We start from the raw sequence: 15,882 nt of genomic DNA, 5'->3' as shown, positions 1-15,882 counted from the left end.
ATAAAATAGGGGAGTTCCCATCATGGTGCAGCAGAAATGAATCCGACTAGGAACCATAGGTTGTAGGTTTGATCCCTGGTCTCACTCAGTGGGTTGAGGATCCGGCATTGCCATGAGCTGTGGTATAGGTCGCAGACACGGCTCGGATCTGGTGTTGCTGTGGCTGTGGTGTAGGCTGTCCTGTCAAACACCTTGGGTACACACCATGAATTCTCCAGAAATTTATTTTTAAACGATAGATGTACCTAGGAGGGATATGAAAATGTGACTTTATAAAGATGGTGCATATTATTTTATCACTTAAAATGTTTATATGTTTAAGCTTGCAAGAAAATGTGGACAGCAGCATACATGGCAAGCATGCAAGGTTTTCTTTTTGGTTGCACCCTCAGCATGTGGAAGTTCCTGGGCCAGGGATTGAACCTGAGCTGCAACTGTGGCAATACTGGATCCTTAACCCACTGCACCACAAGAGAACTTCCAAGTTTTTAAAGACTGGTGCATTCATGGAGTTCCTGTCATGGCTCAGTGGACATGAATCCAACCAGGAACCTTGAGGTTGTGGGTTTGATCCCTGGCCTCACTCGGTGGGTTAAGGATCTGGCGTTGCTGTGAGCTGTGGTGTAGGCCAACAGCTGTAGCTCCAATTTGACCCCTAGCCTGGGAACCTCCATATGCAGCCCTAAAAAGCAAAAAAAAAAAAAAAAAAAAAAAAAAAAAAAAAAAATACTGCTGCACTCATAAAGGGCACAAATATTTCTGTACATAGTAGTAGGTGCTAAAGACATGTTCATTTTTCTTTTTTCTTTTTTTTTTTTTTGGACATGTTCATTTTTCAACAGGACATAAATAGTAGGTGCTTGCAAAAGTATTTAGTTTGTTAAACTAATGGACACATGTACAAAATTATGCTGTAAATCCCCCCAGGAGGGGTTCAAGAGAGATGTCTTAATGCCCGAGGTAGAGATGCTGTGATTCTCAGGAACTTTAGTTTTGCACAGTGGAGTACACAGTAGGTGCTCAACAGCGACACCAGATGCACCCAGTTGGTGCACGGAGACATTTGCCAGATTTGCAATACTTCGAGACCCACTGGTTCTTTTGATAGTGTGGCCATGCACAGGAAGTGCTTTCTTCTCTTTTTCTTTCTTTTCTTTCTTTTTTTTTTTTTTTTTGGCTGCTCCCACAGTGTGCAGAAGTTCCCAGGCCAGGGGTGGAACCCACACCACATCAGTGACCCAAGCCATAGTAGTGACAATGCCAGATCCTTAACCCACTGAGCCACCAGGGAACTCCAGGAAGTGCTTTCTGCTGCATGGAGGGGTCGGGCTGCTGGGGGTGGAACTGAGTTCTGGGGTGGCAGGAGGGGAGTGGGCAGTAGCAGCCAAGCACTTTGGGCCCCCCAGCCTTGAGTGCAACACCCGCCTTCCCACAGCCTGCTCATCACCTCTCTTGGCCACATCAAGCTCACTGACTTCGGCCTGTCTAAGATCGGGCTCATGAGCATGGCCACCAACCTCTACGAGGGCCACATCGAGAAGGACACTCGGGAGTTCGTGGACAAGCAGGTGTGTGGACAGGCTGCCACCCTCTGCCTGGAGCTCAGCCTTGGGACGTGGGGAGACCTAGCAGAAAATAAATTGCCCCCATAATTCTTTCCACCCTTTCCTCCATGGCTGGGAGCCATCCTCAGTTTCCTGTCTCACCTGGCCCAGGTGTGTGGGACGCCTGAGTACATTGCCCCCGAGGTGATCTTCCGCCAGGGCTACGGGAAGCCAGTGGACTGGTGGGCCATGGGCGTCGTCCTCTACGAATTCCTGGTGGGCTGTGTGCCATTCTTTGGAGATACCCCCGAGGAGCTCTTTGGCCAGGTGGTCAGTGGTGCGTTTCCCCCGCCCCCCCAAATCGCAGCCCCAGGTTTAAGTCTAGGTCCCACCGGGGCTCTGGGGCAGCCATTCCCCTACCTGTGCCAGGGAGGGGAGCAGCCTCACGTATGGATTGGGCACCTATGGTGTGCCCAGCCCCAGCTGGACACTGGGGACACAGCCAAGGGCAAGATGATAACAGAGAGAAATCAGCAAGTTATGGAGCAATCGGGCAAAAAGGTGCCAAAGAAGAAAAGAATCAAGAAGGAGACAGGGTGGCAGGTGTGAGGGGTGGAGGGAGCCACCCTGATGGCAGAGGGGAAGGTGCTCCTGGCAGAGGGCAAAAGCAAAGGCTGCGCGTATGCAAAAGGAACAGGGGAGGCAGTGAGGAGAGGAGAGGAGAGGTGATGGGAGGTGCTAGGAAGGTCTGTCCCCACCCCCTCACTCCCTCCTGTCATTTTAGATGAGATCATGTGGCCAGAGGGGGACGAGGCCCTTCCAGCTGATGCCCAGGACCTCATCACCAGACTGCTTCGGCAGAGCCCACTGGACCGTCTGGGCACTGGTATGTAGGTGGGGGTAGGGCCCAGGTGGGTGGGATGAGGATTGGGGTAAATAAGAGTTCTATTTGAGAGGCTGCATGGAGGCAGAGGATTTTTTTTTTTTTTTTTTTTTTTTTTTTTGTCTTTTTGCTATTTCTTTGGGCCGCTCCCTCGGCATATGGAGGTTCCCAGGCTAGGGGTCGAATCGGAGCTGTAGCCTCTGGCCTATGCCAGAGCCACAGTAACGCGAGATCTGAGCCGTGTCTGCAACCTACACCACAGCAAACGGCAACGCCGGATCGTTAACCCACTGAGCAAGGGCAGGGACCGAACCCGCAACCTCATGGTTCCTAGTCAGATTCGTTAACCACTGCGCCACGACGGGAACTCCTATTTATTTATTTTATTTATTTATCTATTTTTTTTTTTTTTTTTTTGTCTTTTCTAGGGCCGCACCCGCAGCATATGGAAGTTTCCAGGCTAGGGGTCTAATCGGAGCTGTAGCCATCGGCCTATGCCAGAGCCACAGCAACACCAGATCCGAGCCACATCTGCGACCTACACCACAGCTCTTGGCAATGCCGGATCTTTAACCCACTGAGCAAGGCCAGGGATCGAACCCACAACCTCATAGTTCCTAGTCAGATTTGTTACCCACTGAGCCACGACGGGAACTCCTGGAGGATTTAGAACTGGGGTTTTGAAGGATGCATAGGAGCTTGCCAGGAGACTTTGAAGGAATAGCAGGCAGCTGGGTCTAGGGCAGACAAAGGTCACTTCCGAGTCACCATGTGCTGTATCCTAAGATCCCCAAAGACCCAGCCTAGCGGGTCTCACTTCAAGTTTTGCTAGCCACCTAGTTAGAAATTAAGGGATTAATTGATACTCATGCAGCCACCCATTACATGGCTGCTATGGATCATGTTCAGGAATGAAGCCTGGTAACTGGAGAGGACCATGGGGGCTGAGGTTGAAGAACAGGATTTCTTCAGCTGGTCAGTTCTGCTCCATGGGATAGAAATGTGTGAAAAGGCCCAGGAAGGAGGCCCTCCTAAGGGTTCTCCAGATGGTTGGATCTCAGGATCCTGCAGCGGGAAGAGCAGGGCCTGCGTTCTATCCCCAACTTGTCCCCTCCCTGAGCTCTTAAATGATGACTGCTTTCTCCTCCCATCTTTGTGGCTCTATGTTGGCCAAGTTTGGGTTCATAATTGACCTCAAGGGAGTTGGGGGTGGGGACCCACAGGGCTCAGCGGGGCATGTCTGCAGGTGGCACCCACGAAGTAAAGCAGCACCCCTTCTTCTGGACCCTGGACTGGGCGGGGCTTCTGCGACACAAAGCCGAGTTCGTGCCACAGCTTGAGGCCGAGGATGACACGAGCTACTTCGACAGTAAGTGGGGGTCCAGGAGGCCGTCTCTGCTGTCCTACAATCCCCTGGGGCGGGGAGGACGTGTCTGCCAAAGTCTCCGCCCCAGCTTGGCATCTTGCCCTGGGCCTGGAGCTTCTGACTTGCTGAGCTTTCCAAGAAGCTGGGGCACGTCTGCTGGCTGCCCTGACTGGGATTTCCTGTGCATCTGAGCTCAGGAGGTTATAGCACCGCCTTGGGTTACAGGAGAGGAAACCAAGGCACTGAGTGTGGCAGACCCTTGCATGGGATGCCCAGCAGGTTAGCCTCCTGAATGTCCACCCCAGCATGGACTGCGACCCGTCATAAAGGAAGGTGGCATGCCTCGCTCAGCTTTGGCAGAGGGAGTCCACTTGAGCATTTTGGGGGACCCAAACAAATCTCCCTCTCCCCAGTTGGGGCTCTGGCCAAACAGACAAAATGCCCTCAGCTTCCAGGGCCTACTCTGGAACTCAATGTGTGATGTGGAGCATGTCAGAGGTCCTCTCTGAGCATCTGTTTTCTTTTCTGTAAAATGAGAAACATCCTTTATGTTTGAGAGGCACAATTTTACCCAGTTTGGGGCAGCCCATCTCAAAAAGGAAGAAACTGAGGCTCAGACACAAGAATTCCCATCCCTGGTCCCATAGCTTTTAGGGATGCAACTGGGATTTTTTTTTTTTTTTTTTTTTACGGCCACCTTTGCAGCAAATGGATGTTCCCAGGCTAGGGATCAAATCAAAGCTGAAGCTGGGGCCTACACCACAGCCACAGTACCAGCAGATCCTCAACCCACTGAACGAGACCACGGATTGAACCCACATCCTCATGGACACTATGGTTGGGTTCTTAACCCACTGAGCCATAATGGGAACTCCCACAACTGGAATTTTTTATTCCTGGATACTAACTCTGCTTCCTCTGGTCCTTAAACATATCAGGCATGGTCCCACCTCAATGTCTTTGCCCTGACAGTGTCTCCCCGCCTGGGACCCCCTCCCACAGCCCTTGTACCCACCTTCCATGCCTTTCCCTCCCACAGCGCGCTCAGAGCGTTACCGCCACCTGGGCTCTGAGGACGATGAGACCAACGACGAGGAGTCATCCACGGAGATCCCCCAGTTCTCTTCCTGTTCCCACCGCTTTAGCAAGGTGAGCCTGGGGCTCTGGATGCAGCTAGGGCTCAGGAAATAGGGCAAGATGCTTGTTTTGAGGGTTTTTTTTTTTAACATTTGTTTTATTGTAGTAAAATACATACAGCATAAAATACACTATTTTAAGGAGTTCCCATCGTGGTGCAGTGGTTAACGAATCCAACTAGGAACCATGAGGTTGCGGGTTCGGTCCCTGGCCTTGCTTAGTGAGTTAAGGATCCGGCATTGACATGAGCTGTGGTGTAGGTGGCAGATGCCGCTCGGATCCCGCGTTGCTGTGGCTCTGGCATAGGCTGGTGGCTACAGCTCCGATTAGACCCCTAGCCTTGGAACCTCCATATGCTACAGGAGCAGCTCAAGAAAAAGGCAAAAAGAGAAAAAAAAAAAATAGAATATGCTATTTTAGTCTTTTGAAAAATTTCTTTAAAGTACAGTTCATTAACAGTGTTAGCAATTTCTGCTATATAGCAAAGTGACCCAGTCTTACATATATATACATTATTTTTTTCATGTTATCTTCTATTATGTTCTATCCCAAGAGACCAGATATAGTTCCCTGTGCTGTGCAGTAGGACCTCACTGCTTATCCATTCTAAGTGTAATAGTTTGCATCTACTAACCCCAAACTCCCTGGCCATCCCCCACCCTCCCCCTTGGCAACCACAAGTCTGTTCTCTAAGTCTGTGAGTCTGTTTCTATTCTTTTCCTTTTTCTTTTTTTTTTTTTTTTTTTTTTTTTTTGTCTTTTTGTCTTTTCTAGGGCCATACCCACGGCATATGGAGGTTCCCAGGCTAGGGGTCAAATTGGAACTGTAGCCACTGGCCTATGCCACAGCCACAATGCCAGATCCAAGCTGCATCTGTGACCTACACCACAGCTCATGGCAACGCTGGATCTTTAACCCCCGAGCGAGGCCAGGGATCAGAACTTGCATCCTCATGGATGCTAGTCAGATTCGTTTCCACTGAGCCACGACGGGAACTCCTGAGTCTGTTTCTATTCTGTAGATAGGTTCTTTTTTTTTTTTTGGCCTTTTAGGGCCGCACCCATGGCATATGGAGGTTCCAGGCTAGGAGTTGAATCAGACCTGTAGTTACCGGCCTACGCCAGAGCCACAACAATGCAGGATCTGAGTCGCGTCTGCAACCTACACTACAACCCACCACAATGCCAGATCCTTAACCCACTGAGCAAGGCCAGGGATCAAACCTGCAACCTCATGGTTCCTAGTCAGATTTGTTTCTGCTGCGCCATGATGGGAACTCCTGTAGATAGGTTCTTTTTTTTCCCCTTTTTATTAGCATTTTATTTTATTTTTTTTTCCCACTGTACAGCAAGGGGATCAAGTTATATACATTACATTTTTTTCTCCCCACCCTTTATTCTGTTGCAACATGAGAATCTAGACATAGTTCTCAATGCTACTCAGCAGGATCTCCTTGTAAATCTATTCTAAGTTGTGTCTGATAACCCCAAGCTCCCAATCCCTCCCACTCCCTCCCTCTCCCATCAGGCAGCCACAAGTCTATTTTCCAAGTCCATGATTTTCTTTTCTGTGGAGATGTTCATTTGTGCTGGATATTAGATTCCAGTTATAAGTGATATCATATGGTATTTGTCTTTGTCTTTCTGGCTCATTTCACTCAGTATGAGATTCTCTAGTTCCATCCATGTTGCTGCAAATGGCATTATGTCATTCTTTTTTATGGCTGAGTAGTATTCCATTGTGTATATATACCACATCTTCCAAATCCAATCATCTGTTGATGGACATTTGGGTTGTTCCCATGTCCTGGCTATTGTGAATAGTGCTGCAATGAACATGCGGGTGCATATGTCTCTTTTAAGTAGAGTTTTGTCCGGATACATGCCCAAGAGTGGGATTGTGGGGTCATATGGAAGTTCTGTAGATAGGTTCTTTTGTGCCACATTTTACATTCCACAAATAAGTGATATCATATGGTATTTGTCTTTCTCTTTCTGACTTATTTCACTTAGTATGAGATATTTTAGCCATTTTAAACTGTACAGTGACAGTTCAGTGTTGTGCAACCATCACTTCTATCTAGTTCACTTCTGTCACCCCAAAGGGAAATCTTGTATCCATCTGTAGTCACACTTCATTTCTCCCTCCCCCACCCCTGGCAACCATTAATCTGCTTTCTTTCTCCATGTATTTCCCTGTTCCGGACATTTCACATACGTAGAATCATACAGGAGTTCCTCAGTGGTAACAACCCTGACTAGTATCCATGAGGATGCAGGTTCAATCCCTGACCTCACTCAGTGGGTTAAGGATCCAGTGTTGCCATGAGCTGTGGTGTAGGTCGCAGACACAGCTCAGATACCATATTGCTGTGGCTGCAGCGTAGGCTGGCAGCTGCATCTCTGATTCGACCTCTGGCCTGGGAACTTCCATATGCCACAGGTGCAGCCCTAAGAAAGAAAGGCAAAAAAAAAAAAAAAAGAATCATGCACTTTGTGGGCTTTTGTTTCTGGCTCCTTAAGGTTGGCGCACATGGTAGCATGTGTCAGTGCTTCATTCTTTGTTATGGCTGAGTGATATTCCATTGTATAATTGGACCACATTTTGTTTATCCATTCCTCAGTTGATGAACATTTGGATTGATTCCACTTTGGGGCAATTGTAAATAGACCTGCTATGCTGGGTGTTATTTTCTAGCCTCACTAGCTGAAGTTCCTTCCTTTGATCAAAAAACTTGTACTGCTTGTGGGCCTGGGCAGGAAACCCCAGCTGTGGCTCACTTGGTAACCAGGCCCCTTGGAGCCTCAGTGTCTTCACCTATACAGTGGACTAAAGACTATGTCTTTTTTTTTTTTTTTTTTTTTGTCTTGTTGCCTTTTTCTAGGGTCGCTCCTGCAGCATATGGAGGTTCCCAGGCTAGGGGTTTAATCAGAGCTGTAGCCACCGACTTACACCAGAGCTACAGCAACGCGGGATCCAAGCTGCATCTGCAACCTACACCACAGCTCACAGCAATGCCGGATCCCCAACCCACTGAGCAAGGGCAGGGATCAAACCCACAACCTCATGGTTCCTAGCCGGACTCGTTAACCACTGTGCCACGACGGGAACTCCAAGACTCTATGTCTTTAGAGTGGTGGTGAGTAAGGATTTGAGGAAGTGACTCAGGAAAGCATTGGGCATGTGGGAAGCACTCAACTAAGCTGTCCCCACAGATACAGTCATTGTTACTGTTATCTCTAATTGCTTCCCAGGTCTACAGCAGCTCTGAGTTCTTGGCTGCCCAGCCCACCCCAACCTTTGCAGAACGAAGCTTCAGTGAGGACCGGGAAGAAGGGTGGGATCGGAGCAGCGAAGGGGACTATGGGCGCCGGCTGAGCACCGAGGTCCGGTAGGTGGGCTGGCCGGGGGTGGGGATATAAGTAGATCCAGCTTCCAAACCTGCTGGGAGTTGGAGCCACAAACTCTAACATTGGGAAGAGCTTCCCAGGGGCCCAGGAGAAAAGGGTCAAACATATTAACTACCCTGTCAGTCCCCTGCCAGCCTGGCCCTTATCATCACTCCCTTTGGTTTTACATTCCTAACCACTCCAAATGTAAAGCAGTTGTACACCATACACTGCTAGGCTTCTGCTTGTATTGTTTCCTTTTTGCTAATTAAATCCTGTTCATCTTTCAAAGTCTAGACTCAACAGAAAAAAATCAGGGTCTGCTAGAGGGTGGGTGTTGGAAGCTGGGTTTTAAAAGATGAATGGGAGTTCTCTGGGCAGTCACAGAGGATGGAGTAGGCAGAGGGAACTCGTCTTTGACCCTAGGCCGGGAGTTAAGATTGGCCTCTGGGGAGATTGGGTGTCCTTGAGTGGAAAAGTATGACTCTGGCTCTGCCCTGCTACAGGCTGAGGTCCTGCATGTCCTCCGGTTCCTCCTGCCACTCATCCTCCTCCCAGCCTGAGCGGGGCCCTAGCCCATCTCTCCTGAGCACCATCAGCCTGGATACAATGCCCAAGTTTGCCTTCTCATCAGAGGATGAGGGAGCCGGCCCAGCCCCTGTGGCCAAAAGGCCCATCTTCATTCTAGGGGAGCCTGACCCACCCCCAGCAGCCACCCCCGTGATGCCTAAGCCCTCTTCCAGCCTTTCTGGTAGGTGGAGTCCAGGATGGCAGGGGCAATGTCATGTCAGGTTTCCCATAGGAGGAACTGTTTGGGATGGGTTTTGAAGGATGAGTAGGAGTTCTCCAGCAAGCACATTCACTTGTCTAACAAAGGCCTCAGTTAGTCTACGGGTGCTACCCCAGCTTCACTGGATCAGGACAGGAAAGAGGAATTGAACCGGGACACTCCAGGAGTGGGAGCTAGGGGTCCAACCGGGGTGAAGGGAAGGTTTCTTGAAAGAGAAGGCTTTAAGAGTGGAGCTACCCAGGGAGAGCAGTGAAAGAAGAGGGAATTGCCTGAACAAAGGCCAGGAGGGTAGCCTGTGTACACACCAACCAGGGAGGAAGGGAGTTTGCCTCCTGAGAGCAGAGGGGCCAAGTGGTGAGGTGGGAGGGCCGGGCTGACCCCCTGACTTTGCCGACCCCTCCAGCTGACACAGCAGCCCTCAGCCATGCGCGCCTACGAAGCAACAGCACTGGCGCACGACACTCCACGCCACGGGCCCTGGATGCCGGTCGGGGCCGCCGCCTTGGGGGCCCAAGAGACTCAGCCCCTGAGAAATCCAGGACCTCCCCCAGCGGGGGCCGCGTGCCCAAGTCAGCCTCCGTGTCCGCCCTGTCGCTCATTATCACGGCAGGTAACACCCACGGCCCAGCTTTGTCTTTGCTTGTCTGTCCCCATCTATTTTCACCACAGGGTGGGGGCTGCTTTGGCCAGTGGGAACTGGAGGGGATCCCTCCCCGTGATGTTGGGGCTGCTGTTAGCGACTGAGCCTCAGGAGAGGGGAAGCAGCTGGGGCACTGGACTGGCATTCCTGCCAGTGGTCATTGGGTGTGCAAAGGCCTGGAGGGAAAGGGAGGGTATTTGGGGCATTGGAGCAGCAGCAAAGCAACCAGAATGGAAGGAGTTGGAAAAGTGCCTGGTGACCCCCTTTCTGAATCTCATCCCTACAGATGACGGCAGTGGCGGCCCCCTCATGAGTCCCCTGTCCCCACGCTCGCTGTCCTCGAACCCGTCGTCCCGTGACTCCTCTCCCAGCCGAGATCCTTCCCCCGTGTGTGGCAGCCTGCGGCCCCCCATTGTCATCCACAGCTCGGGCAAGAAGTATGGCTTCAGCCTGCGGGCAATCCGAGTCTACATGGGCGACAGTGATGTCTACACTGTGCACCACGTGGTGTGGGTGAGTTGGTCTCGGGCTGGGCAGGAACAGCTGGACCTGGTTTTTGAGTCCAGCTCTGCCCTGGCGAGGCACTTCCCTTTCAGAGCTGCATTTTTTAGTCTTGGAAAGCAAGCAAGTATGCATCGCCTGTGAGGTTTTGGAGCCCAGGACAAGGAACTGATGCCACCTACGTCTTTATGGTCCTTGTCAGTTATGGGGAGGGGACTGGGCAAGAGGATAGAGGAGTTCCCGTCATGGCTCAGCAATAGCGAACCCAGCTAGGATCCATGAGGATGCGGGTTCGATCCCTGGCCTTGCTCAGTGGGTTGAGGATCTGGTGTTGGAGTGAGCTGTGGTGTAGGTCGCAGACTCAGCTGGGGATCCTGTGTTGCTATGGCTGGGGTGTAGGTTGGCAGCTCCGGTTTGACCCCTATCCTAGGAACTTCCATATGCTGCAGATGTGGCCCTGAAAAAGCAAAAAAAATTAAATAAAAAAGATGGATGGAGACCCCAAGTGGGCACGAAGCTCCTGCACAATGGGTGCACTGTCTTCCCTCCCTTAGCCCAGGGCCTGACCCTTCCCCACTGCTCACTGTCTGATCAGCCCTCGAGGTCTGGGGAACCAGGCAGTATGAAAGGCAGCAGCTTGCTGGGGGGCCCACAGCTGACTCAGCTGGGTGGAAGTCTCCGGCTGTGGAACCCGGGCTGCTGACCACGCCGTCCACCCCCACTCCCATCCCCAGAGCGTGGAGGAGGGAAGCCCCGCCCAGGAGGCGGGCCTGCGAGCCGGAGACCTCATCACCCACATCAATGGGGAGTCGGTCCTGGGGCTGGTACACATGGACGTCGTGGAGCTGCTGCTGAAGGTGCAGCCCCTTCCCCACCCCGCTTGCCCTCAGGGCCCCCAGGTCCCCCTCCCCACCCAGCCTTTAGGCTGCTCCTGTGACCTCCATCCCCACCCCTTGGCCTCAGCCTCTGATTCTGGGTGGTTCTCCCGTTCTGACCACACTGCTCCACATTCACCCTTGCATCCCCTCGCCTCTGCTTCTTCCTTCTTTAGCCCCCTAATACCATCCCTCAGAGCCACTCCTCCAGGAAGCCCTTCCTGCCCCCTGGATGCCCCAACTCCTGGCCCCCCGCTCTGGCCCACTCTGACCCTGTGGGGCTGGGGGTATCTGTGCCATCTTTGCCTCCCTCAGTCCAAGGGTCTTCAGGGCGCAGGGAGGTGGGCACAAGTGAGGAGGCAGGTCCCCGGTTAAACAGCTCCTGGGACCAGTAGGTGGGTGGATGGCTCACTGGCTGGCTGGACAGATGGTGACACACAGCTTTAGCCCAATGAGTGGTGGGGTCATTTGTTAAGAAATGAGAGGATAGGATCTGCAGCTCTGAGGGATGTGTTGCAGAGGGGATGGGTGTGGCTCATTGGATGGGAGGCACACAGGCCACCCCTCCGCATCCTGCCTACAGAGTGGCAACAAGATTGCCCTTCGGACCACGGCCCTGGAGAACACCTCCATCAAGGTGGGCCCTGCACGGAAGAATGTGACCAAGGGCCGCATGGCGCGCAGGAGCAAGCGGAGCCGAAGGCGGGAGACACAGGACCGGTGAGGAGGGAGGGCTGGCCGCCAGGGAGGGCTAGTGCAGGACCTGTGGCATGCTTGGGTGGCCCGGCTGGCCGGGGGCAGGGCTTCTGAAGAATATGGGTTTCTAATCCCCCAGACGGAAGTCACTCTTCAAGAAGATCTCAAAACAGTCATCCGTGCTGCACACCAGCCGCAGCTTCTCCTCTGGCCTCCACCACTCCCTGTCATCCAGCGAGAGCCTCCCAGGCTCACCCACCCACAGCCTCTCCCCCAGCCCCACCACGCCCTGCCGCAGCCCGGCTCCTGATGCCCCAGCAGGTGGGTGTACTCCCAGGGCTACCCTGGGAAGAAGGGTGGCTCAGGGCTGCGGAAGTCAGCCCAGGGCAGGAGCGAGCAGAGTTGGGATGGGATGGATGGGATGACATGATGTATGACAGTCTGAGAGGCAGCCTGGTGGTCAGAGACAGGTGTGAGGGCAGGGAAGGGTATGCCCCAGCAAAGGGAACATCATGAGCAAAAGATGAGAAGAGATGTGAAAGCTGGTGGAGAGCAGGTAGGGAGGGGGTGGACCAAGCCAAAGAGCTGGTCTTAAATTGGGGGGCAGCAATAGGGAGCCATGGAGGATGTGTGAGACAGAGAGGGCATGGAAGCTCATTCTGGAGCAGGAAAGGATGGTGGCTTTGCCCAACCCTGAGGATCCCTAGTCTGTCAGCGGCAGCCAGAGACAGACACCCCTAGCCCCACTGGGTTAGCATCAGGCTAGAGAGAGGATGGCTGGGGCAATCCAGAAGAGAGGCGGCAAAGGCCTCCTGGAGGAGAGCCAAGATCTACTCTTCCAGGAAGCCCTCCCTGCCTTCTGTGGACCCCAAATGCTGTCTGTCCCTCTGGCCAACAGGCTGGGTGTATCTGCTATCTTTGCCTTCCTCAGACCAGGCGTCCTCTGGGGCTGAGGCCTAGGGGTAGGGAATGGACACGAGTAAAGAGGCAGGGCCCTTGTTGGATAACTTCTAGAACTAGTAGGTAGATGGCTTATTGCGTGGATGGACGGACAGAGGATGCATACCTTTGGTTCAATGATTTGATGGGTCATCAGGTGAGAAGTAAATGATTAGGAGCTAGGATTTTGATAGATGAGTAGGAGTTCACCAGATCTAAGCCACTGTGCAAAGAGAAAATCAGACATGATGGGTGGCCACAAGGAACAATATGGGCTTTGGCAGTCAGTCACAGGGCCCTACCTGGAGGCTGGGACATTGAGGCTGGTGGCCCTGACCCTCCCCTGTTACCCACAGACACAGCCTCTCCACCCAGTGCATCCCCAAGCTCCAGCAGCCCTGCATCTCCAGCTGCCGCTGGCCACACCCGCCCCAGCTCCTTGCATGGCCTGGCCGCCAAGCTTGGACCACCTCGCCCCAAAGCTGGCCGCCGCAAGTCCACCAGCAGCATCCCACCCTCCCCACTGGCCTGCCCGCCTGTGCCTCCGCCCCCACCCCGTTCACCTTCGCCCCTGCCAGGCCACCCGCCTGCACCTGCACGGTCCCCAAGGTTGCGCCGAGGCCAGTCAGCTGACAAGCTGGGTACAGGTGAGCGGCTGGACGGGGAGCTGGGGCGCCGCAGCCGCGGGCCGGACTCTGAGCTGGTGGTCATGCGGCGGCTGCATCTGTCTGAGCGCCGAGACTCCTTCAAGAAGCAGGAGGCTGTGCAGGAGGTGAGCTTTGATGAGCCACCTGAGGAGGCTGCAGGGCCACCCCCCTTAGTGCCGCAGATTGCCGTGGAGGGGGCTGAGGCCATTCCAGGAGCCCTTGGACCTGCTGGGAAAGACTAATCCGTCCTACCTGGCCTCTCCCTGGCCTGGAAGCTGTGCATTTTTCTGGAATGTTTTTTTCCATAAATTGACATCTGGATGGAGACTGAGCCTGTGACACCTGGAAGATGATGAGAAGCCATCACAGTTATTGCTGGAAGGTGTAGAAAGTGCCTCCTCCCTTGTGTTCTGGAGCCGATCAATCAGGGGGTCATAGGGGCAGGAATGGGAGACCAGGGTGTTATTGTAAATAGCAGCAAATCCCTGCAACTAATTTATTACTTTTTATAAGCGATAGCCAGACTGAGCCGCCACTGTTAAGGCGGCTGCCCAGGTCCTGCTCCATGCACCTGGGACCCATTTGTAGACCCTGCCCCCTGGGCTGAGAAGGAAGCACTTTGGACAAGTCACGTGTGTTCATGTTTTCTCGTTTTTCTGTACTTTTAAAGTTGTTTTGTGTTACTTGATCCCATCCCTGACTCAAGACCCACAGGTTTGAAGGGATACAGCCAAGCTTACCTGTCCAGGCCCAATTTGGGTGACTTGGAGAGTCCACAAACAGAGTTCCCCCTCCACGGCAAAGCAAAGTAATCCTGATGATGGACTGGATTCTGAAGGCTACTACCCATCATCATTGTCTCCATCCCTCAGCCAACTGTGCCTGAGTCTGCGTCCAATCCGATGGGCTTAAGGGGGTGTGGGCTGGGGCTTTGATGTATGTGTAGAAGTTCACCAGATTTAGGCAGAGGGGTTGCCCACTTCACAGCCAGACACTGGTGCCCTGGCAGGCAGAGGCCTCAAAGGGCACTTCAGGGTAGCATAAGGATGTCCACCCTGAACAAGATTTTTTTGTGTTTGATGCCCACCGGGGTGAACCCTTGACCATGATGTGTCTGAAACCCCTCCCCCCGCTAGGGGGTGCCCTCCATGTGTCAGAGCCTCCCCGGGATGAAATTTGAGTGAGAAAGTCCAACCAGGGGTCAGTGAGGCCAAAGTTTGAATCTTGGCTTCACATTTGGCTCTGGGAAAATGGCTTCCCAGCTCTGTGCCTCGGTTTCCTTGTGTTTACAAAGCTAATCCCAATGACTATTTATTAAGCACCTACTGTATGCCAAGCGCTTTTACTCGTGGCTTCTCCCTCAGCCAGCCTTAAGAAGGCTAGAAGTGGTGTTCTCATCCTCATTTTACAGACAAATAACTAAGGTCTGGGGAGAGGCAGAGATTTGTCCCATGATTGCCTGGTGAGAGTCATGCAGCCAGGCTCTGTCTCTCTGGAGCTTGGATCTAATGTCAGAGCAGATTCCAGCTCTCTCCCCTGTGATGCTAAGTGACCCACTGGGCACCTCAGAGCCTCCCTTTCTCCCATTTGTGGGTTGTTAGCAAGATCTCTGTGTCCTACGTGGTGAGGGCACTTTCCAGGCACTGCAGCCCAGTCTGCATTCCTTCTGGAGACACCCATGCAGCACCACCTAGTGTTGGAGCTAGACCAAGGCTGTGCATGACTTGCTCCCGCCTTCCACCCCGGAGCTGACAGTGAATAAAAGCCCACATTTACAAAAAGGAGGTCCAATGTCTGGATTTGTGAGGGGCCAAGAAAAGGGTAAGGGAAGAGTGGGGTGGAGGCGGGATGAAAACAGACCCGTGGCTCAAAGTCACTTGAAGTGGGTTTTGAAGGCTGCTGGGAGTTCATCATTGAGCTGCCCTCTCCGTGTACCCATCAGAGTACCCATCAGAGGCTCTGTCCTTCAGGGCTTCGTCTGGGGCCCCGAAGCTGTGGCAATAAATAAACCATCTGTGTCCTTTTTATATTAGTCTTTGCTTGGGCTGTCCCCTACAATTCTCCTCACCCCCTTCGGAACCCAGACCAGCCCGAGTGCCTTCGGTTACCTCCGAAGTAACCCGTAGGGTCGGAAACCCTTGGCCACGCCTCCCGATTCCGAGTGTCTTGGCTATTTCCGGAAACAGCCTGGGCATCTGGGCAGGCACTGGGTTAGTTATCCCTACCGGCGAGTTGATTCAGCTGTTCCCGGATCCTCTGGGCTACCGTGAAGACCTCAGATTTCAACCCCGGCTTCTTCTGGGCCATCAGCTTGTTTCCTGAAAAGCTCAGGTTTCTGTGGCTAGCCCCTTCCCCCATCTCCGCCACCTCCAGTTTCTTGAATTTGGGGCCACCTCACCCGCCCTTTGGAGATGTCCATGCTTCGACAGTTTCAGGAAGGTGCCTTTGGATCTAAGTTCCTAGGGCCTCATTTGG

The 15,882-nt window shown here is 52.9% G+C and overlaps 1 protein-coding gene and 1 long non-coding RNA gene across 24 annotated transcripts in view; one reads left to right on the top strand and one right to left on the bottom strand.

The window, feature by feature from the left end:
* MAST3 (microtubule associated serine/threonine kinase 3) overlaps positions 1-15,428 on the top strand; it is a 46,473-nt gene extending 31,045 nt beyond the window's left edge. For 22 of the 23 annotated variants that reach the window (XM_021083487.1, XM_021083500.1, XM_021083499.1 and 19 more), the window contains 13 exons: positions 1,436-1,568; positions 1,716-1,881; positions 2,329-2,430; positions 3,674-3,796; positions 4,833-4,942; positions 8,185-8,321; positions 8,826-9,070; positions 9,513-9,719; positions 10,036-10,262; positions 10,985-11,107; positions 11,709-11,845; positions 11,961-12,142; positions 13,117-15,191. In XM_021083487.1, the coding sequence (XP_020939146.1) occupies positions 1,436-1,568; positions 1,716-1,881; positions 2,329-2,430; positions 3,674-3,796; positions 4,833-4,942; positions 8,185-8,321; positions 8,826-9,070; positions 9,513-9,719; positions 10,036-10,262; positions 10,985-11,107; positions 11,709-11,845; positions 11,961-12,142; positions 13,117-13,649 (2,425 nt within the window). In that variant the 3' untranslated portion in view covers positions 13,650-15,191. Of the gene's footprint in view, positions 1-1,435; positions 1,569-1,715; positions 1,882-2,328; positions 2,431-3,673; positions 3,797-4,832; positions 4,943-8,184; positions 8,322-8,825; positions 9,071-9,512; positions 9,720-10,035; positions 10,263-10,984; positions 11,108-11,708; positions 11,846-11,960; positions 12,143-13,116 lie in introns of all 23 variants that reach the window. The other variant, XM_021083495.1, reaches the window with a different exon arrangement.
* LOC110259319 lies at positions 12,332-13,749 on the bottom strand. The gene is made up of 3 exons (XR_002341593.1): positions 13,660-13,749; positions 13,354-13,521; positions 12,332-12,983 (listed from the first exon to the last, which is right to left on the bottom strand). It is a non-coding gene; the product is annotated as an uncharacterized LOC110259319 (long non-coding RNA).

This window comes from Sus scrofa, chromosome 2 (genome assembly GCF_000003025.6).
Source record: "Sus scrofa isolate TJ Tabasco breed Duroc chromosome 2, Sscrofa11.1, whole genome shotgun sequence".
NCBI lineage: Eukaryota > Metazoa > Chordata > Mammalia > Artiodactyla > Suidae > Sus > Sus scrofa.
This window is presented reverse-complemented; position numbering and strand designations above follow the sequence as displayed.